We start from the raw sequence: 22,146 nt of genomic DNA, 5'->3' as shown, positions 1-22,146 counted from the left end.
ACAACTTCGTTATTCAGGACAATTTTTGTCATATATTTTTTACTGTCCTAAATAATGTAATAAAGCAAATAAGTTCAAAGGTTTTGTCCGCCCAAAACTAGAAACAGCGTCTGATTGTCGTATACTCTAGTGATAAACTTTCCACCTTCAAAAAACACACTTTATTGTTGAAAATTTTAGTTTGTTTGGTATCAGAGGATGGAGGAGTTCTTAGAGAACGAGTTTTTCATGATGACAATAAAATATTTTGCCAGGGTTATGGTTTTCAGGGCATTTGCGTCTTATAAATTTGTTATGCCTTTATTTTTTGTTAAGGTTGAATAAAAAATAAATACGGAGGCCTATAACAAATTTTTCAGTGTGAAATTTGTTCCTTCGGTTAGAGACAACTTATATCAATACTAGCTCAAAGGTTTTGAGCAAAACGGAGCCGCCTATCACACTTATATGAAGGTTCAATATAAGCTCTTCAAAATGAGCCGTTTTTTCGAAAATATGTTTAAGTCTCCAATTACCCAGGTATGAACCAATTTTATCATTTTATATGGGGGTATGCTGGAGACAAGGCCTGTGAATAATTCTGAATAATAATACTTATGTATCATTCACATTTTCTATGTAAAACCTACCATAAAACATGATGTGACGATTTTCGCATTTTTTTATGGGCCATACTGTAAGTTGAAGTTTTCGTATCTATTTCTGAAAAAAATCTCAATATCGACTAATCGATGAACAATTGAATAATTTTCTATTGAGATTTTTTTTTCAGAAATGCATACGAAAATTTCAACTTTTATACTAAACTAAACTTCTTATTCTACACTTCCAAATAAAAAAATTAAGCGATTCATCTACAAGTGATGGATATTTTTAAGGAGACTCTTGGGGTTTACTCAGCTTTTCAGAAACATCTTTGAGAACTACGCTGAAATGCAATATTTACAAAGGTTTAAGTGACAACAACCCATTCTTGGATCCGATAAAACCACGTTGTGTTGACCCCCACCGCAGCTTTTTTTGAACATAAGGCCAACACCACCTCCGTTCCTCAATGACCACGTGTTTCATGGTTGAATCGAAAGAACAAAACATTATATCTATTACTTATTTGCTTATAAATAGTGAAATTCACCTATAATCAACAATATAACCTTTCAATGAGATACTTAACGTCTACCTTATAAACCATTAAGTCGAATATATTTACAGTTTTGATGTACCTATTCCTCTTTTGGAATTTAACTTTTTGCAACTCTTCTGCTTGTAATCGTTTTCCATTCCCTTCCCTTCCCCAGATATCAACCCGGTTGATCATCTTCCTGATGCTAGCGGCAGGAACCGGACTCGAACCAGGCGCAGTGACAGCCATTACCATCACAACGACGGACGCCATGCTGGAATCTACACAGACTACTATCACGGCAGACATGATGCCCAGCCTGGGCGAGGAATCTCCAGTCAGTGAAAAATCCGATCTCACCGAAGCGGAAACCAAAGATCCCAAGAAGCTGGAAATCATCAAGCAGATTCGGAAGATCAATACCGATGGTTCGTACACGGTCGGGTACGAGGCGGAAGATGGAACGTTCAAGATTGAGAGTAGGGATGTCCTGGGCAACGTCAAGGGAACTTACGGGTACATTGATGAAAATGGAGAAATTCAAAGGGTTTCGTATAATGCTCACAACAATACTGGGATCAAACCAGCACCACCTCCACAGGTAACGGAGGATATCGTTCACATACCACCGAGATTCAATCGAAGTCATATTGGAGCACCAACGACGAGGAGGCCTCCGTCGTATCATTCGAGTACTTCTGCTCCACAGCGAACCAGTGTGATCCAAACGATTCCACGGAAGCGACCACACATGACTTCAACGACAGAAAGACCTTCATCACGTATGGCAGATACCACCACTTCATATGAACCAACAACTGCATCTAGTCATAGCACTTCAGTTCATACTGCCAAACCGTTGCTGATAATACGACCCACCCCATTGCCACTTAGTGCAAAAACCATTGAACAATTAGCTAGACCTGATAAGCTGGAAAGTGAACACATTTCTAAGATTTACCCAAAGGCTTCACCGTTGAGGCAGAAGGAACCGGAAAAGAAGCCTGTGAGAGGTAACTTCCTCAGACGACAGCTGCCGCAGGAGTCTGAAGAACAGTTTGAAGCTCAGCAGCAAGTCGTTTATGGACAATCAGCGGGTGAAGAGATTGCCAATCTATTCTCGGCTACGCCTCCAGGATTGCGTCCAATTTATACGACCACACCAAATCCCAGAATTCCAGCAGCAGTGTTGGCAGCTCGTCAAAGGGCAGCTCAAATTCAGAATTTGATCACAAGTGAAAGACCGTCTACCACGACAGAACGAGTGTACGCCAAGCCTCCTCGTAAACAGGAGCCAGCTCCCGTTATGTATGAACCGGCTACAGAGCCTTCGTCAGAAACCAGCTATGTTACGGACATGCCAGTCTCGGTAGTTCAAATCCCAGCAAATTCAAACCGTGAAGTTGCGGAAGCTGCAGAAGACGAGCGAAGAATCTACCGACAAAGGCCAATAGAATTCCGACCACGAGAAGGGTACCGATTCGTCCCGGCTCAAGATCGACCGGAGCGGTTCCGCGTGCCTCTTGGTATACCACCACAATCACGGGCTTTTCCAATCCCTGAGCAACAACAAGAGTACTTGAGACAACCCACGCAAATCCCTGGTCGAGGAGCTCCAATCGCTCCAGAGAACTACCCAGTAGAAGATGAGATCAACAACGTTGCATATCGTCAGCAACGGCGACCTCAAGGTGCGCCTCCTGCACCGTACCCTCAAACTCAGCAGGAAGCACCCGTCAGCAGTGTACCCAACGGCCATAGTTATCCCCAACAATCCTACCCAGTTCCGTATTCTTATAACCCCTATCGGAACCCGTACCAGTCTCCCGTCAGTCCGTACTACGACTTCCCCGACCGACCACTAACGACCCGTGACTTTGAACGAATTCTTCAAATCCTCATCTTCAGACACCAACAAGTTCAACACCAGCAAGCTCTTCGATTCGGAGGTTATTCTAATCCTTACTTCGGAGGCCCATCCTACGCACCACCGTTCATCCCAGGGCAGTACTCAGGCGCAGGTGGTTTTCCTGCTCAGATCCCTCGACCGCCATTCTACAATGCTCCCCCGACTGGTGCCGGATACTTCGACCCTCGCTATCAGAACCCTCTCTACAGCCCATCAAACAGCAACCGACAGTACTCCGGTGCTCGCGATCAACCTTCCAACGAGTACCAACAACAACCCCACCAGGAACCACAATCAGCCTACGGTCAACGGAGGCGACAATACGCCCCACGACTCCCTGAGCCCGACTACCAGGGATCGTCCGGAGCGGCCGATGCCTTCCAACCGGAGCTTCTCCCTCCAAACGTCCGAGAAGAGCTGCTCTACCGAATGTTGATGCTGGCAATCCAGCCGGATTCCGGAGCGCCCGGTGCAGTGCCTGGCGGAGGTGCTGGTCTACTGCCTGCCAACTTGATCCCATCCGGATCGGTGCCACGACCGCAGACCACTTCGGCCACACCGAGCTACAGCAAGAAACCGGTGCGCAGCGTTCAGATTCTGGGCGAGGAGTAGAAGGAGAAGAAGGTAGGAGGCAAAGTCGACTGCACAGTGTATGTATATTTGAAAGTATTTCGAATTATGTTTTTTGTAATAATTCTTGTCGAAAGTGTAGGTAAGAAAAAGGGATGGATGATCCCTTTAGCTTTTCGATTAGAGTAGTGAGATTCATAGGTATTAGACAAATGAAAACCCAAAGATTTTGTTATGAGTTTGACAAGTTAGTGCTACGTAGGAGATGATGTTAGCTTTGCTGCAACCTGCAATGTCGGATAATGGAACGATAATGGATGATGAATTGATTGTTTGACTTAGTTTAGATAGGGAAAGTGTACCAGTTATGGTTATAGTGGTCCCTATTTGGCCATATGTGTTTTCTCGAAAACATTCACATTTTGATTATGCCATTATGTCCATAACTGGTACACCTACCCTAGGTAGATTGATGTAGAATATAGAAACTTTCGTTATTGTGCAAAATATGCAATGATTACACTTCTGGCTGTTATCACCATACAGCTCGTAGTAGTTTATGGGACCATAAACTCTAAACAGCTATTCTAATCCGGAAGTTTAGGAGATTTGAGTTCCACGAGGTGATCCTCTAGATTTCATTTCCAAAAGAAGAAAAAAAAAGTGTTTTCGTAACTTTCTTTGACAATTTAGTTGAAAATAATCAGTCCTACTTTTGTTATTTCGTTGTTTCATATTTAACATTGTTCATATTTAATATTCGTTCAATTCATGTTCATTGGAACCTTAAAACATCCTCGGCTGTTGAATCCACGTTTTTGCAACCATACTCTAGTGCAGTATTGAACAGCAGGCACGAAAGTTCATCATCTTATCTTAAACCCAGGCATGATTTTAAGGAATTGGAGTTTTTTTTTCCGACATATGGGAACTTTCCATGAGGTCCGTTCTTGTCCATGATCTTCCATAGCTAGATTTGGTCGATAATATCATATACTTACTTGATATTTGATGTTCATATTTGATGATTCAAATCGCCATGCCGAAACTACGCCGAATGAATGAGTCTTCTCCACTGGATTCGGTCCTGAGCCAATTGCTTTCAGTCGTCCTGCACGTTAAACGCCTTAAATCCTACCTAACTGACTTCAACTGCTAATACAAAGTCAGGGCCTCGTCCGGGTTCTCTGTTGAATATTATCTTTGCTTGTCGTTCTTCCGTCATACGGGAAAAGTGAGCAGCCCAACGCAGCCTGCCATGTTTCATACATAACGCTCGACAGTATCCACCCCTTTATACACTTGGTACAACTCGTGATTTATGTGACGCCAGCAGATGTCGTTTTCTAATTTACCGTCGCCGAGTTTTTTTCCGCAGCACTTTACGTTCAAAAACCCCGAAAGCTCTCCGGTGGACTTCCTTAAATGTCCATGGTTCATGGCCATATAGGCAACCGGAAGCAATACTATCTTGCATAACGTGGATTTTGTTTTCATTTGCAGGCTACGGAGCCCGTAGTAGAAAGCCCGACTCGCAGCTGCAATACGTCCTTCACCTCGCGGATAACATCATTATCGCACGTCACTAGTGTTCCAAGATACACAAATTCTTCCACCACTTCAAACTTTTCACCACCTAGCAACACTTCGCTACCACAGGCTACCACTAACACATCTGGACCCACGTTGACCACCAGCAATCATGTACTTCGTATTTGTGGTGTTGACCGTGGGTTCGATCCTTGCTGTCTCCCCCTTAAAAGGCACGAGCACCTCTTCCAAATCCCGATGATGCTGATGTCGTACGCGAAGCCTAAGAAAAAATAAGAATGTGTGATAATGATACCGCTCCTCTGCAAACCGGTCCTTCTAATAGCACCTTTAAGCATGTTAAACAGCAAGTTAGAATTCATCTTAGGTTACGAACGACTTCGATCCTTCAAGCGTTGCACGAATCAGTAAAGTAATGTCGTTTTCGTTTTTAGGAACTGGGTCGGTGATCAACACATAAACAAACCAACGTCAAGCAAATTGTAGTTCGGTCGAACCTGAATCGGGTTGGGGTTCAAACTGTTATTCAGAACGGGTTGCGCCAGTTCCAACCTAGGTTCAAAAACGAATTCGACATAAGTTTCGCTGGACGGCTGGATCAACTGCCACAACTCTTTTCGCCAACAAAAGATTCCTCATGCGGTCTTAATATGTTGACCAGAATTCTAGACATGTACGCCGAATTAAGAAGTGATATCCCTCGGTAATTAGCGCACTCTAATTGATGCCCTTTCTTGTACATAGGGCAAATGAGATAAAAAACCAACTAGTATAGATTTGTTCTTCCTCCCATATTTTCGAAATGATACGGTGAAGGAGTTCGTGAAGCTGATCACTTCCGTGTTTGAGAAGTTCAGCCGGGAGCTTAGCCTTCCCAGTTGTTCTGCGGCTTATTAATAGCTTTCTCCACCTCATCTAGCATTGGAGGTCGCACACCCTGGCCAACGTCATCAATTTGAATCCTACTATCAGATCCACTTCCGTTTTCTCCGTTCATCAATGTCCCGAAATACTCTCTCCACCTGATGGCCCTCCATTATTTTATTACTACCACTTTCTTCATGTCTTTTTTTCTGCGATGCATCCGTTTTTCGGCTGCCCTTGCTTCCTCTGTTCTCTGCCCTGACGAGTACCAGACACAAAAATCCGGCTTCTGGCCACGTTTTTCTCGTCCTTAATTTTTTTTACTGTGGATGCACGTCTTGAGTGCGGTAAAGGGAAGGGGAAACAACTCTGTACCACCTCTGATTCCACCTTTATTTGACTTGGATTCCAGTTGAGGGGTGACTTTCGGTTCGCAAGCGCCCCGACGACTCTAAGCCGGCGGATCGACACTACTCGGCTTAGTTCCCGACGGTGAAGCAAGCCTACTCCGCTGGAGAGTGACTCGACGGAGGAATATCTCCCGAAACAGGTAACGTAACGTAACTCCGTTGTTGGCCGGTAGAGTGTCGAAGTCGGCCGGTTCCGGTTGGAGGGAAACTTCCGGTGCACAGGCGCCCCGACAACCATGTCAGGTAGAAGTTTCATTTCGTAATGATTCATTACGCAACGCTTTTCAGTAACGTAATGAAGCCCATGTGATTCATATAACTATCATTCTTATGTAGAAAAATGGAGAGATCTATAATTTTTGTTCAGGTTTCCTCTTCCACTCAGGTGGAAATTCGATGACTTTTCCCTCACTGGACTCGGAACAAACGATCTTGCAGCCGAGGTACTGGGCATCCTTCATGCCCCTTCAGAATAGAAATATCTACCCCCAAATCTGGCAGTGGAGATGTAGATGATCGACGAGAGCAGTGTCCTGTGTAATCTGCTGGTGACGGTAGTAGCTGCAGACATTTCATATTAGAGTTCTCTGGTAGGAGACCAGCCAGGGCCACTTCCTCTGTCGACTCAATACCAATCGGATCATCAGAATCGCTCTTTTTTTCGAGTAATGATGCTATCCGAACGATGGTTTTAAAAATTGTGATGTAAAATTCTGGAACTTCTCTAAATTGTTTTTTTTTTAGAAACTTCTCGTAAAAGAAGTCTTAGAAGAAATTTTGCAAGAATATTAAATAGTATGCTTCAAAAATAAAATTTATATAACCGCTAAGGTGTTTGTAGAGAAATTTATTACTTAATCACTTGCAGAACTCCTCCTAGTAATGAACAAAACCGGTTCTCTGGAAAAAATGAAAAACGAATCCAAAAGGATTTCCAATTATCTGAGAAATTTCCGTAGACTAAATCCTAAAGGGTATATTTGAAATAAGTTTTATAATTCGTGAAATAAGTAATATAATTCCTGTAGGCAATCTTGAATAGATAAAATTAGGGTACAAGTAATTGGATTCTTTGTGGTAATTTTTTTAAACCCTGTTATGAGTTGACGTCCATATAGGAACACCAGATAGATTATTACTAGCTTTATCATCGTGGTTTTACGCCCAAAGCAATTCTTTAGAAATTAAAAGAAAAATTCCTTGTAGCATTGCTTAAAATATTCTTTAGAGAAAGCACTGGAAAAAGTTCCCTGAATTTGATGCTAATATTGATTCTGAAGAAATCCAATCAGAATTTCTTCAAAAATTCTTTAAAGTATTCCTGAACGAATTCTTGATAGAATTTTCTCGTTTTTTCAATGAAATCTCTGGATACGTTTAAAAAACTATTGTTAAAATTCATGGCATAGTTTGTTATGAATTGCAAGGGCAAATTTTTAAAAAAAATATCCTCATGAATTATGTTAAATCACACGAGAATAAATTTAGATGTCTTTTGGTAGGTGTTTTTGGATGATTCAAAAACCAATACCTGAAGAAATTTCGATGAACTATTAATTTCATGAGGCATTGTCAGTCATTGGGGATTGTTCAGTTTAACATGTCGAAGAATCATCAAAATACGTCCTTAAACAATTTCAACAAGTCATTGGTATATAGTCATTGGTTGTTCTGATCTGTAATGGATTGATTATGAGATAAAGCTGATACAAATATTTTTATTTCATTCATTACCACGTCCCTCAAGAAATTGAAATTTTTGAAAAGGTGAAAAAAATATGGTTCTGTTCAACCCTATCAGCATAGACAAACAGATGTAACACTTAGAACAATACTCGATCAAAAACATAGTCACGAGGACATGAACGCCTAATGCTAAAATCGATGTTTTTGGCCGACGGGCCAACAGATGGCGGTAATGTGTAAATGTTAAACACGAACAAAAACTATGCGAGTGCTGGATTGGCCACCTACCATATTTTTGAATCGAAAGTTAAAAAGGTGGCCGATGGACAATTAATAGAGTGTGACATCTGTTTGTCTGTGCTATTAGATTATAAACGTTTTGAATGTCAAAAAACCCCATGGAACAACGACTCTAAGGACAACCTAGAAACATAGAGAGCGGAATATTATCTACTATTTTTTCACTGTTAAAAAAAAAAAACTTTAAAATTAACTTTGTTTTATGTATTATTTGTATGCACCCATGTTTGTACCCTTTGGTAGACTTCGTGGCCTTGCGGTTAGCGGCGTCAGTTGTCTAGGCGTATTGTGCCACGGAGTGCGGGTTCGATTCCCGCTCCAGTCGGTGAAAACTTTTCGTCAAACGAAAAATTTTTCGCTGGGCTACTGGGTGTTACGTGTTGTCCGTTGCCTAATGTTAGTGATCGTTCAGTCTGTGCAGCATATGTGCTGAAGGCGGTGTAAATCGTATTTTTTTAAGTGATCTCGAACATAGAGAAAAAAAGGAAAATAATCGAAATCTTTGGCTTACTCATTTTACAAAAGTCATTATTTTGAAATTATCTCAAACGTTGAAATCTAAAAATATGTTGCCATTTACTTATGTGTAAACTATTAAAAGGTCTTTATAGCATTTCTGAAAAGAAAAAAAAAAACAATGGAAACTCATAAGCTTACTAATGCTCTTGATTTGTGGAGGCAAACTAACTTATTGGATTGGAAATTAGAATTCATTATGTGAATATTTAGAAAATATAAGCCGTGATTAGACTCAACATTTTTAAAATAGATGTTTGATCCTACTTAAGTATCTACATGAGGTATAGCTAGAAGTGGCCATCCAAGGCTCAATTTTCTCATGTGCGCAATCAATTGAATAGCAACAAGGAAAATGGCTTACAAACATATTTGTGAAGGCTCCTAAATTGTGGGGGTCCAAAGCCACGGTCCCACCGGGCCACTATGGGCGGTTTTTATATAGATCGGAGGCCAAACATATTTTTGCCATATCATGTGAAATATATAAGTTTTTTTTTTCATGAAAATTTGATGTTTTGTTTTCGAAAAATAAGTTTTCGAGACAAACTTTTGAAAAGGGTCTATAGCGAAATGATAAGTTTTGTTACTTATGCCATTTGTGCGATTAACGCTGCGAAAACCATTTTAAATAATAGATTTTACATAGTTATGATGATATGAATCATATTGCGAGATTCAATTATTCTCTGCAATAATCTTTAGCTGTTGTTAAAGAAAATTGCTAAAACCACCGAAAAAAAAACGAAAAGCGCTAGATGAAAAAAGTGCAAATATGTGCAACTAAATAGTTTATTATCTTTTCATGCACATTTCATAGGTCCGATATATTTTGCTCACGGTTTCGCGCGTGTTTTCGTCGCCGGAGAATTTTTTTTCCCTGTTTTGGAGCGTCTTGCTGGGTAGGTATTTGGGAAGGCCCAAGCAAGACGGTTTGTTTTCGGAACGCCAAGAAGTTTTGCTGTCAGTGTCAATTTTGTGTTCAGTCGAGAATGGATTACCAACTGGTGAGTTCGTTTCATGCTTATGATAACACATTTTTTCTTGAAAGCGTAACTTTTATGTAATATTAAAACAAACTTTGTATGGTTCGTCACTATAAGTGTCGGCATTATGCTATTTTCTTATACAATTTCAATATACATATATTTTTCTCTTTTTGACATTATTAAAAATTATCTTTTGAATTGTTCGACATTGTGAATGTTGACGTATTTTTTAAAACTTCTACCATATCGAGACAAAATGCACAGTAATACTCATATGTCATTTTCAAACAAACTATGTATGGTTCGTCACTACAAGTGTCGGCATTATTCCTGTTTCATATAATTTAAAATATATACATGTAATTTTCAGTTTTCGACATTAATAAAAACGTCTTTTGAATTGTTCGACATAATCGATGTTGACCTATTTTTTAAAGCTTCTACCAAAAACTTCTCGAGACAAAAATACAAAACTAGCTTTAAATATAAGTCGTATATTTCCCCCTTGTCCATGGATCGCATCACCGACCAAAGGTGACTCCAGATCTTTTCCTCCCTCACTAATAAACACCCTTCCCGTGGTGATTGTGGAGATGCAGAGGTATTCTCGGTCTCTAGAAGCAACAATCATTACACCCTAACATTCCTTCCTCATCCCAACTGACTGTAAGGACTTGGCCGGCGCCGTTATTGATCAATAATATTAGATCTGCTAAAATTGCACTTCGAGAGTAAGCGGAAACTCCCATCCCTTATTCATTTGGATCGTAGTGCAATTCTTACCAGTTCCGATCAATCACGGAGTAGCAACCATTGACATGTACAGTCAGTCTATGCTATGCTATTGTATGCTATTATCTTTTCATGCACATCTCATAGTACACTTGGAAATAATTTTATGCCTGGGACAACTTGATACATAGTGAGTTATAATTTGGTTTTAATAATAAAATATTTTGTTTTGATCTTGTTTAATGTAGAGGAAATTTAGTTATATTTTTTATTATTTCAACAACTAACTATCCAAAATTATAAAAAAATGTTAGAAAAAACATGCTTACAGAGTTGAAAAATCTATTACAGCAACGTAATTATGATTATTAACCTCTACAGTACCTGGTGCCCACATCAAAGTTTCAAAATGCAGAATCTTCGTCATCGTTTGATCAATTCCGATGAGATTTTAAGGAAAAATCACAAATGAGTTATATTTTTAATTCATGTATTAAACATTTTTGATTCGGCGATGGTTCCGGATCTAGGTTCAAAATTGCTGGGGTTTTTAGGGTATTTGAAAATTGAAGCTGTGGGAAAAATACAAGCAACGCAAAAAAATTAAAAGAGATAGAGCACTGATATAGTAGACAGAGTATGTCTCCTTTTTCGGTTTGGAAACTATTATGGTCTTTTAGAGAACTTGTTCACCATGTATCGGTTCTGGTAGGGACAACTTCCAGAATATCATGCACTGATACTTTTTGACGGCTCAAAATTCGTGATTTTTCACCCAGATATGTTTTAATATAGTGTCATTAATTGAAAAGTTTTTCTCTCCATTTCGGGCACTCGGTGACAGGTTCCGACAGCGCTCCAAATGTCTAATGAAATTCCTTCTGCTGTTGTCGTATGAAAGCTTGAATTTAATGATTTTTAACATAAAAGTGAACTGACATCATCTCATATCCTCCCTCCTATTTCTATCATTACAACGGAATCGCGATTAATTTTGTTTGACATTACGTTCAAAACTGGAAAGAGCCTTCATCTCAGTTTAGAATACTTCCACAGTTATTGACTGGGAGTTTTCTGGCTACATTATCGTCTTTTTGTGTACACTTCGTACAGCAAGCATGAAGTCCTTGGAATCGAGAAACTTTTTAATTCAAAAAAATCCTTGACCGATGGGATTCAACTCTACGACCCTGATCGTGGGGCTGGCGTGTTTACCATTACGGCTAATTGCATTGAGTATTCAGTCATAAATCGCAACAATTCTTCTCCCTTCCGGAATTCGCACTAAGTGACCAGTCCTCTGAAGTCTGCGTATTTCACACGCCTCATAATACTCGCATCTTTGTACACTTGATGTATCTGGGCCACACACAATTTTCTAATTTCCTACCGAGTTTACCGCAGCAATTCACGCTAGAAAACACCGAAGGCTTCCTGGTCTGCCTCTTTCAATGTTCATGCTTCGTGCCCGTACAAAGCCACCGGAAGGATCACTGTTTTATACGATTTTTGTTTCCGTTCGCAAAGTGAACTGACATCATCTTATATCCTCCCTCTTATTTCTAGCATTACATCCACCAGATCAGAGCCTCTTTCTCAGCTTATTGTTTCACGAGCAGTTTCAGATTTTTGACCTGAGAACTTCCTTCAAAAATTGTCCATTGGCCTTTGTATGCAATAGTCAGAAAACTGAAACATATGATACATTGTGTCAAATGATTCAATTTACAGTGAATTTAATAAAAATTGTGATAAGTTGTTGCATTTTTTCTCTCATTTAAAACTGGAAATACCCTGACAAATTTGTATCTATGTCCAAATCCGTCGCTGAATTCAAAATTTTAATATATGCAACAAAATAGAACTCTTTTGTGATATTTCCTGAAAATCGTACCAAAATCGACTGAACGGTGGTGAAGATACAACATTTTGAAACTTCGATATCGGCACCCAGTACTGTAAAGGTTAATTAAATTATAATGCCATCAAAGATGCCTTTAGGATATCTTCAGCAAAGTTACAAATCTAATGGTGAATGAAAACAATGTTCATCTGGTCATACAATTTGTGAAGCTATAGAAAAATGTTCATTAGGGGTCAACTAACGATTGAGTAAAATATAGAAATTTCAACGGCAATTCGATTTTGGGGAATATTAGGGCAAAGTTTGATTTTTTGTTGCTAAATACGTATCAAATGAAACTTTTGGTACGCACGCAAAACATATTGGAAAAATTAAAAGGTTTTGATTTCGTGATTTTAGGTCTGTTTATGTTTTTTTTTTTAATGTAAAATGTAAGAAAACAATGTGTGATAGTCGACCAATCTATAAACCTTACGATCATACTAGAAATCAAACAAATCAAGTCATCATCCATTTAAGACAAAAAAAAAACCCCAACCGTTCCAACCAAAACGCTAGATATGCAAATCTCTTTTTCCTCAAAGTAGTAATCACATTAGTTTAGAATTAATATATTGTTTATCCGTTCCCATCGAGCCCACGAGCCAACGACTGCTGCAACGATAGAGCTAGTAAGGCAACAGCAGCAGAAACAGAACTTTGTAAATTATGTGCATTTTCATATTTACTCGTTAAACATGTACTTGCGAGAAAACAAAACCCTCTTGAGGCGCGAACGCACAGATGAGGAAAAGCGACACCACGCTGTGGATAGCCTCGAGCGAGCGGGCGTGCGCTCAAGAACCCAACAACAAAATAGCAATCAAATAAATTTCCGAAACCCCGAACCGCGCGTGTTGAGCTGGCTGCTAGTAGTACGAGATATGTGCAACCGCGTGGGAAAAATTTAATTATTCTTTGAGTTTCATTTGCGGTCCGAGTACAGTCCCTTCACCATCAAGCAACCGTACGGTTTCTTTGAGTGCTGATCAGAATGTCCCAAAATTGTACTTTATCAGAAAACTTTACCTTCTCCGGTGTTAGAAACATACTTTTGTATGCGGAAACTCAGACAAATGCCGTTTAGAAGACTTGCGATGAACTTTGTTATGCTGCAACTTATCCCGTAATAACTATAATACAACAAGCTGCAAAATGAAGATTTTTCCATCACGAGTCACGAGTTTTAAATAAAATCGGGTGATGCAACTAGTTGCATAGAACATTTTTTGCAATACCGAAAATTGTCGTTATATTTCTCCGAGCTCTCCCAAACAAAAGTTAGTTTTCAACATCATTTGCTATTATTTGGAGGCTAAGTCCCAAAGTTTTCTGACAAAGTGCAATTTTGGGACACCCTAGTGCTGTGCAGCGCATTTTCATGGGTTTCCTCCTCCTACCGCTGTCCACTCCATATTGGCGAAGTGTGGTGTGACGACGCGGAGAAAAATCATCATCGTCCGTCGTTATCGTTGATGTGGTTGACGTCATCGTTGCGGTTACAGTTTCCACCATTATTGTTGCCTGTTGATTCACTATGAAAGGACAATAATTCTTTCTCGTTACGTTTTACCAGTTTTCCAGCGCCATTGACGCGGTACGATTTGATGGGATTGATGGACTGCTCGTGATTTGTTTGCTTTTCTGCTTTTATCAGACCGGATGGCAGTGCTGACCTGCAAACCTAGACAAACGAGTGTCGAGTGGAAAAGTGGAAAATGATTGCATTTTTCCTGTTGAAATCGTCATCACGAAGGTAAGTGAAAGGTTGAATCACATCAAATTGATTGTCACTCTCGAGTTAGTTGCATCGTTACAAACTATGCAACATCTTGATAGTAATTGATGGCTGTAACAATATTTGAGAAAGCTGCTTTCAAGCTTTTTTATTAGATGCAATAGTATTGGTCATGTGAATTCAGGGAGTAAAATTATCGGTCACGACGATAATCATTAGCCTATCGCTTAAGAGGAAAATAACCCTCATCGTTTTACAAATTTTCAAAACCAGTTTTTTTGCTCAAAATCGAAGCAATGTTTATGAAAATCTATCATTGCATTCCCCTTGCAATCTGTAATGCAATGATAGATTTTCATGAGGATTTCTTGAAATTTGAGCGAAAAAACTGGTTTTTCATTTTCAATGATTGCTGATGATTGAATGATGGATTCTTGAGCCTAAAGCCAATTTTTCGGAGGAAAGAGACGTGCGGTAATATCAAACCCGTCCAGCACTGCGAGAGTGTGCTTTCACGAGATCTGCAGCAGCGAATTTATATTATAACCAGCAACGAAAAGTTGGTTTCCTTCTTTTCTATTCTTGTTTAGCCGGTGTTGGGTCTGAACCGTTCACCTTCGACTTCAATGGATTAAGCATACAGCGCACCAACATCGAACGTATAATAAACTACAACTGCTTAATCACCGCACCATCATTGGATCAGCATCATGGGAATTCTTCATATTCGTATCGGCACAGTGGCTTCTTGAGGCTTCTTTCGGTAGTATATTTAGAAATTCTAACAGGACGATTGATGGCAAACACAATATCGCACTATACACACGACGTTTATTCTGGACTTGAGTAAAACTTCATCTTAGACTACACTACATGTATTTTTATAAATTAACAGAAATTCAACAACATGGCTCTACCAAGGCGGTGTTATATCCCCGACGATCTGTTCGCAACTAAACTTTCCCTCGTTATACGAAATCCTTAATATCTAATAATTTAAGAGAACAATGACGTCATTAGTCCGACATGTGATTTCGTACTCTTCTCAATGCTAATCAAGTCTCTCTTGCTAAACCTACTCAATCTCACGTAAACATATCATTTCAGACTGCCTATTACCTATCCCTATCGTCTACCAGTAGTGATCACCAAAGTCCAGCAAACAATGACCCAGACGTAAACATTAGGACCGTCTGCCTTGTACAATACCTATTGTGGCGATTGCTGGTTGTTGGTCGTAAATCAGGGTTGTATTTCGATGGGAATTTCTCGAGCCAACATTCTCGCCCACCCTGAAATCGCGATTTCTGAAACGAAATAAAAAAAAAACCCTCTTCGAATGCTCGTGATCTTGACTTCGTGATTATGTGGATGTTGGGTCTCGTTCTGTTGGTATATCAGTAATTTCTTGTGATTCCAATATTGGTAGCAAACATATGCCTTCCACTGGTCGTTTGAGTAAGCCATCCTTCGTTCTCAATGTTACAACTCGTATTACCTTATCAATGCCTGGGTGAACATCCACGATTCTTCCCATTTTCCATCGCATCGGTGGCAAATTCCTGTCGCATACCACTACGAGTTTGCCAACTTCTATTTCAACCTCTTGACCCAGACGCTTAGTACGCCCTTGGAGCTGACTCAAATATTCCGTACGCCATCGATTCCAAAACCCTTGAAATTTCTGTTGCAGTTGTTGGAAGAGATTTAGCCGGTTTATTGGCGTGTTTCGCCAATCTGGCTCAGGGAGTTCTTGGAGTGATTGGCCTATTAGAAAATGCCCTGGTGTTAGGGCCTCTACAAAGACAAATTAAAGACCTCGATGTCCCTTGCAGTTGCCCAAAATTTTATGGCTCGTAAGGTAATCTAGAATGCCGTGAAAAGTGTACTGCGATCTGTCAAACTTGGGTACCTTTTGTACTACCGAGGGACCAAATGCAGTACTAGAAGTGGTACACAATCTGAGCCCGAGTGTGACGGACCTGGCCTCTAGGTCATTGGGATCATCAGAGAGAGGTGTAATTGGTCGAGAATTCAGGCATGATTCAACTTGAATTAGTAGCGTTTGAAAATCTTCGGTGGACATGGCATGTTCTCCAACAACTCTCAGAAGGTGATGTTTAGTAGATCTCACCGCGGCCTCCCATAACCCTCCAAAATGGGGTGCATTTGGAGGGTTGAAATGCCATCGAATGCCTTGATTTGTGCAAAATTTGTCAACAGATTCCTTGTGTTGATCATCGTTCAGTAAAGCGAATAATTCCTTCAGTCTGTTCTTCGCTCCGACAAAATTGGTACCGTTATCGCTGAAAATATCGGTACATCTCCCTCTTCTGCCTATGAATCGCCGCAGTGCCTGAAGAAAGCGGTCAGTAGACAAATCCGAAACGAGCTCAAGGTGTACTGCCTTTGTTACCATACAAATGAATACAGCAACATAGTTTTTGACCGCAACACGTCGTGGACCAGGACGTACAAGGACTGGCCCAAAATAATCTACGCCTGTTCTTGAAAATGGGCGTGCCATGGTGACTCTGGACGATGGCAATTCACCCATGAACTGCTTCACCGGAGTTGGTTTTGCCTTGAAACATCTCATGCAACGATGAACGACTTGGCGCGCTATATTCCTTCCTCCTAAAGGCCAAAACTTCAAACGGACGGAGCTGAGCAACAATTGAGGTCCAGCGTGCAATAGAATACGGTGGTAATGTTCGAAAAGCAGACGTGTCAATGGATGGCGTGCTGGCAAAATTAGTGGGTGTTTAGCTCTCTCTGGTTCCTCGGAATTACGAAGCCTTCCCCCCACGTGTAGTAGCTGATCTTCAGAAAGGTATGGATTAAACCACCTTAGTGGTGATTTTCGAGAAACTAGCCTGTGATGTGATAACGAAATACATTCATCGGGAAATGTTTCATGCTGGACCAAACGTACGATAGTGTTTTCGGCATCGCGTAGCTCTGAAGTATTAAGGAATCCTGTATAAGGCTCACTCGAGCGATTATGCAGTCGCTTTATCCATCTTTTCCATATTGCTGTGCAGCGGATTAGACTACAGTAGTCAGAAAATCTGCTGATGTACCACTGACAGAAGTTCGATGATTTTGCTGTTGCTGTTAAAGTTGCTGATCGTCTTTCAGATATCTGATCATCTTCTTCCGTTAATTCCGAAGTTTTGGGCCAAGTGCTTTCGTGTTGCATCAACCAGGTTGGACCGTGCCACCAAAAACAGTTTTGAATCAGGTCTACTGGAGAAACTCCTCGAGAAATCAAATCCGCTGGGTTTTGGACACCTGCTACATGGCGCCACTGATAACGTTCCGTGATTGTCTGGATCTTGGCTACCCTATTTGCCACAAATGTAGTCCAGGTAACTGGAGACGCCTGAAGCCAACGAAGTACGCAGGTTGAATCTGTCCAAAAAAACGCATGTATGTCCATTTTGATTGACTTCTGGACGATTTCAAACAGCTGTGCAGTTAGTAAAGCTCCGCAAAGTTCTAGTCGGGGTATTGTCTGACACCTTAATGGTGCCACCTTTGATTTGGATGCCAGTAGACTAACAAATGTTCTATTTTCTGCATTTCTACTCCGAATAAAGACACAACCACCATAGGCCTTCTGAGAAGCATCAGAAAAACAGTGAAGTTCTAATGATAGCGCTTCGGGAATTATTGCGCATCGGTTGATGCGAACTTCATTGAGCATTGGTAGTACTTGATGGAATCTACGCCAACGCTCACCCACCGTTGAAGGTACCGGGTCATCCCAATCAAGTTTGTGTCCTTCCTCGCTCCGCCATATCCACAATTCTTGTAGGAAGATCTTCGCCATGGTAATTGTAGGTCCTAGTAAACCGGAAGGATCAAACAAGCTTGCTACGGTTGCTAAAATGTTACGCTTGGTGATTGATTCACTGGAATCTAGGGATGGAATATTGAATTGGTACCGAAATTCATCCTTTGCCGGTACCCAGGTAAGTCCCAGTGTCTTAACAGATGTATCAGATTCCAAATCAATTTCTGTTGTATCCGGAATCGCAAGTTCTTGTTGTGGCAATCCTTCAATGACCGCTTTCTCGTTGGTAGCCCACTTCCTAAGACGAAAACCTCCGCACTGTAGCATCCTTACGAGTTCCTTTCGTAGGTCTGTCGCTTCTTCAATCGTATCTGCGCCTGTTATAACGTCGTCCATGTATGTGTCTTCCAGAATAGATTTTGCTGCCAACGGGAAGTGTTTGCCTTCATCCATTCCAAGCTGATGCAGCGTTCGTGTAGCCAAAAACGGTGCCGATTTTGTTCCGTATGTAACTGTACCAAGTTCGTACGTAGCAACATCTTCGGTAGGATGCTGTCGCCAGAGTATGGACTGAAGTGGTTTGTCTTCTGGTGTGATGTTGATTTGTCTAAACATCTTTTCGATGTCCGACACCAGCATAATTTGCTTCGTTCTGCAGCGTAAAATTATGGATCGCAGATCATCTTGTATAACGGGCCCAACATGCAACGTATCGTTTAATGAAATTCCCGTAGACGTCTTACAGGATGCGTCGAAAACAACGCGGCCCTTTGTGGTGGTGCTTGCCTCCTTGACCACCGGATGATGCGGTAAATAGCAACGTTTTACCGTCTCATGAGAATCGTCTACTTGCTGCATGTGCCCTAATGCTAAGTATTCACCCATAAATGAAGTATACTGCTTCTGTAGTCTGGCGTCCCTAGCCAGTCTTCGCTCCGTTGCTTGAAGACGTCGAAAAGCGATTTCTCGAGATTCGCCCAATGTTTTGAAGTCGTCTCCATCCTTCAAAATGAATACAGTATATCGCCCACTTGCGTCACGTTGAACCGTATTTGAGAAAAGTTGTTCGCAGCGGGTTTGCTCTGGTGAATAAGTTCTTGAAGACTCGATCTCCTCACAGGACCAAAATCGAGCCACCATCCTTTCCAATTCCTTTGAAGCTGATACAGTACATGTAACCGGAAACTGTCTTGACAGTGTTGTTCCTCCACAAACGACCCATCCAAAAACTGATTCAGTCAGGGTTGGTAACTGTCCCCCCAACGATAATTGCCGTCCTGTCACAAAAAAGTCGAAGAACGCCTCAATGCCAAGTACTAAATCCACGGTTTTAGATATAAAGAACGTTGGGTCAGCTAGTTCGATTCCATCAGGAATTTTCCATCCTGCTGGATCAATCGAAGTAGTAGGTAAATCTGCGGTTACCTTACGAAGAATCAAGAAGCTGAGTTCTCGCGAAAAATCCGAAACCCTGGATCGTAGAACCGTTCGGATTCGCTGTTTGACCTTAGTCGTTGATTGACCGATTCCAATGACTGAAATGTCTACAGAATCTCTTGAAACCTTCAATCGTTGACTCAACTGTTCCGTGAGAAAGTTACTCTCCGATCCCGAATCCAATAGAGCTCGTGCTGGATACTGATTCCCGTAATCATCTTCGATGATCACAACTGCTGTTGCTAACAGTGCCTGAGACGAGTAACTATGAGCCGATGTGGAAGCAGTAGAATCCGAGGCAGCCACATTGGCTTGCTGGGGAACATTGGATACTGCTTCTTGAGGAGGGGGTGTTTCATTGATTGCACTTCTGCTAGATCCTGCACCGCTGTTGATGTCTCTTTCAGGCTTGAAACAAACTAGCGTATGATGTCGTCCCCTACATCTTCGACATGAGAATTTCGAACGACAATCCCTCGCCTGGTGACCTTGCTTAAGACAATTACGACACAGACCCTTAGAACGTAGTAAAGCTTCTTTGTCGGACGAAGTCATCCGATGAAACACCGGACATTGGAAGAGCAAATGATCCGCTGAACTACTAACGCAACCCTTACTAGGTTCTTGCGCAGTGTTAAAACTGGTTTTTACTACCGTTGATCTTGGTTTCGTTGCTAGAGTTGAAAATGTGGGCTTTTGTGCCCCCTTGAGTTCCACCGTTCGCATGGGTAACGCTTCGAGCACCCCTATTCGCCGTTGAAGAAATCCAGTTAAGTCCTTGAGAGTTTCTTGGTCTTTGCTCGATGAAAACTCCTCCCAGCCTCTTCTTGTTATTGGGTCCAGGCGCGAAATCAGAAGGTTGATCAGGAGAAGGTCCTTGTAGTCTCCAGGCTGGATTATCTGATCGAGGGTTTGTATAGCTCGTTGGAAGCTATCCACAAGTTTATGTAAATCAACTACTGACTCCTTCACAAGCACGGGTAAATCGAAAAGTATCTGCACTTGTCGTTTCTTCAACTGTTTACTGTTACTGTAACGTTCAACTAGCAGATTCCAAGCTACCTGATAATTGGTATTGGTGATTTGAATCGGATCAATGAGGTTCTTTGGTTCACCCTGGAGACACCCCTTTAAATAATGAAATTTTTCAATTTCAGGCAAATCTGTTCGCCAGTGTATCAGCGAGGTAAACAGATCGCGAAAACTTAACCACTCATTGATATCCCCATTGAAAGCTTGTAACTTAATCTGCGGTAAACGTGCATGATCTAAGCTACTCCCTCCTAATGTGTCTCCCCCACGAAATGACCGATCCAGAGTAGTCGTCGGTTCTTGAAGCTGCTTAAGTTGCTCCATGAGGATGGATTTGGTTTTGTAGTATCGAACACTGAAGTCCTTTCTTTTGTTGTCGAGTGGGTACTTTTCATCACTGTAACTGTCGTGAGATTTTACTTCGATGATGGTATCCTCGATCCTGTCCCTCAGTTCATCAAGCCGCTCTAAGCGAAGGGACACATCAAAGGCAACAACGTCAGTTGGAATGTCCTCAACGAACTCCCAAATATCGTCGAAGGCATTTTGGTACTCCTCTAGTTTGGTCATCAGTGTCTTCAAAGATGTCGACTCCCTCTTTGTTGTCACCGGCATGGTGAACTCGTAGTGATAGATTGTAAATACAAAAAATTCAATGTAGAATGCTGCAGTAGATCCTAGCTTCGACAAGGCATATACTGTCCAGTATTATTTACCTGGCTAGAAAACTAGTAGTACGTTGCCTTGAAGCTTGATCGATTCAAGTCGTATCACGATCACCAACCACGAACAACTCCGGAATGGGTAAAACACGTTGCATCAAAGAGGAAGGATAAGGTTTATGTAGCATTCAAAAAAACCTAGCCACGGTTGGGCATATACTGTTGCCTCACCTGGAGAAACTAACAGCAGCACAAGCCAACCATTAGGTTAATAGCTTCAGTCGTACTCCAAGGAACAAGCACTCGAATACGCAAATATGATCGACATCTCGATTGCCCAAATCCAGTGAAATTTCCACACCACAATCAGCTGGCCAGAAATACCGTTGTACTGCCTCTTCGTTGAATGTGTCCTCGACAGCCACTCTACGTCAGTCTGGATGGTCCCTCACACAGTTACCAGGTAGATCAGCAATCGTATTTGCACCCTTGTGGATGACGACCCAGTCTCGTTCGTCATTCGATGAATGAGTTGCGCGAACAGATTGAAGATGAATATCGAAATGGTGGAATTAGTATCGACCAAGAATTGGCTTCGGCCAAGACATATACTGAGTTCAAAGTGCTAACCTGTGAAAACAGGAAGTTGCGCAGACTCAGTAGTCTTGCAACAAGCTTCCGTGGCCGTCCTTGGTAGATGATCAAAATTCCTACGAATGTCCAAATCATCAATTGCTTCTCTCAAGTGTATTCGATGGCGTAATCGTCTCTCATGGGAGGCAAGGCGGGTGCAAAATGGCTCAACGGCGACAATTGTTCCGCGTTTCCAACGTTCCCTGATGGCTTCGGTGGCATACAATACAGCACAATGCAGATACGATATGGCTCTTTCTAACTGGCTTGGCTATTCGATGGCGTCTATGTA

The 22,146-nt window shown here is 41.3% G+C and overlaps 1 protein-coding gene across 1 annotated transcript; it reads left to right on the top strand.

Moving 5' to 3' along the window:
* Positions 1–1,298: 1,298 nt before the first annotated feature.
* On the top strand, positions 1,299–3,644 carry LOC5575818 (RNA polymerase II degradation factor 1; the record flags this gene model as incomplete). Its single annotated transcript, XM_001662195.2, has 1 exon — positions 1,299–3,644. A coding segment is annotated over one exon (2,346 nt), but the record flags the coding sequence as incomplete, so codon positions are not given.
* Between the last annotated feature and the right edge of the window lie 18,502 nt (positions 3,645–22,146).

The sequence above is a fragment of the Aedes aegypti genome, unplaced genomic scaffold, assembly GCF_002204515.2.
Source record: "Aedes aegypti strain LVP_AGWG unplaced genomic scaffold, AaegL5.0 Primary Assembly AGWG_AaegL5_hic_scaff_168_PBJ_arrow, whole genome shotgun sequence".
Lineage (NCBI taxonomy): Eukaryota > Metazoa > Arthropoda > Insecta > Diptera > Culicidae > Aedes > Aedes aegypti.
Note: the sequence above shows the minus strand (reverse complement) of the source record. Positions and strands in the feature narration are given on the sequence as shown.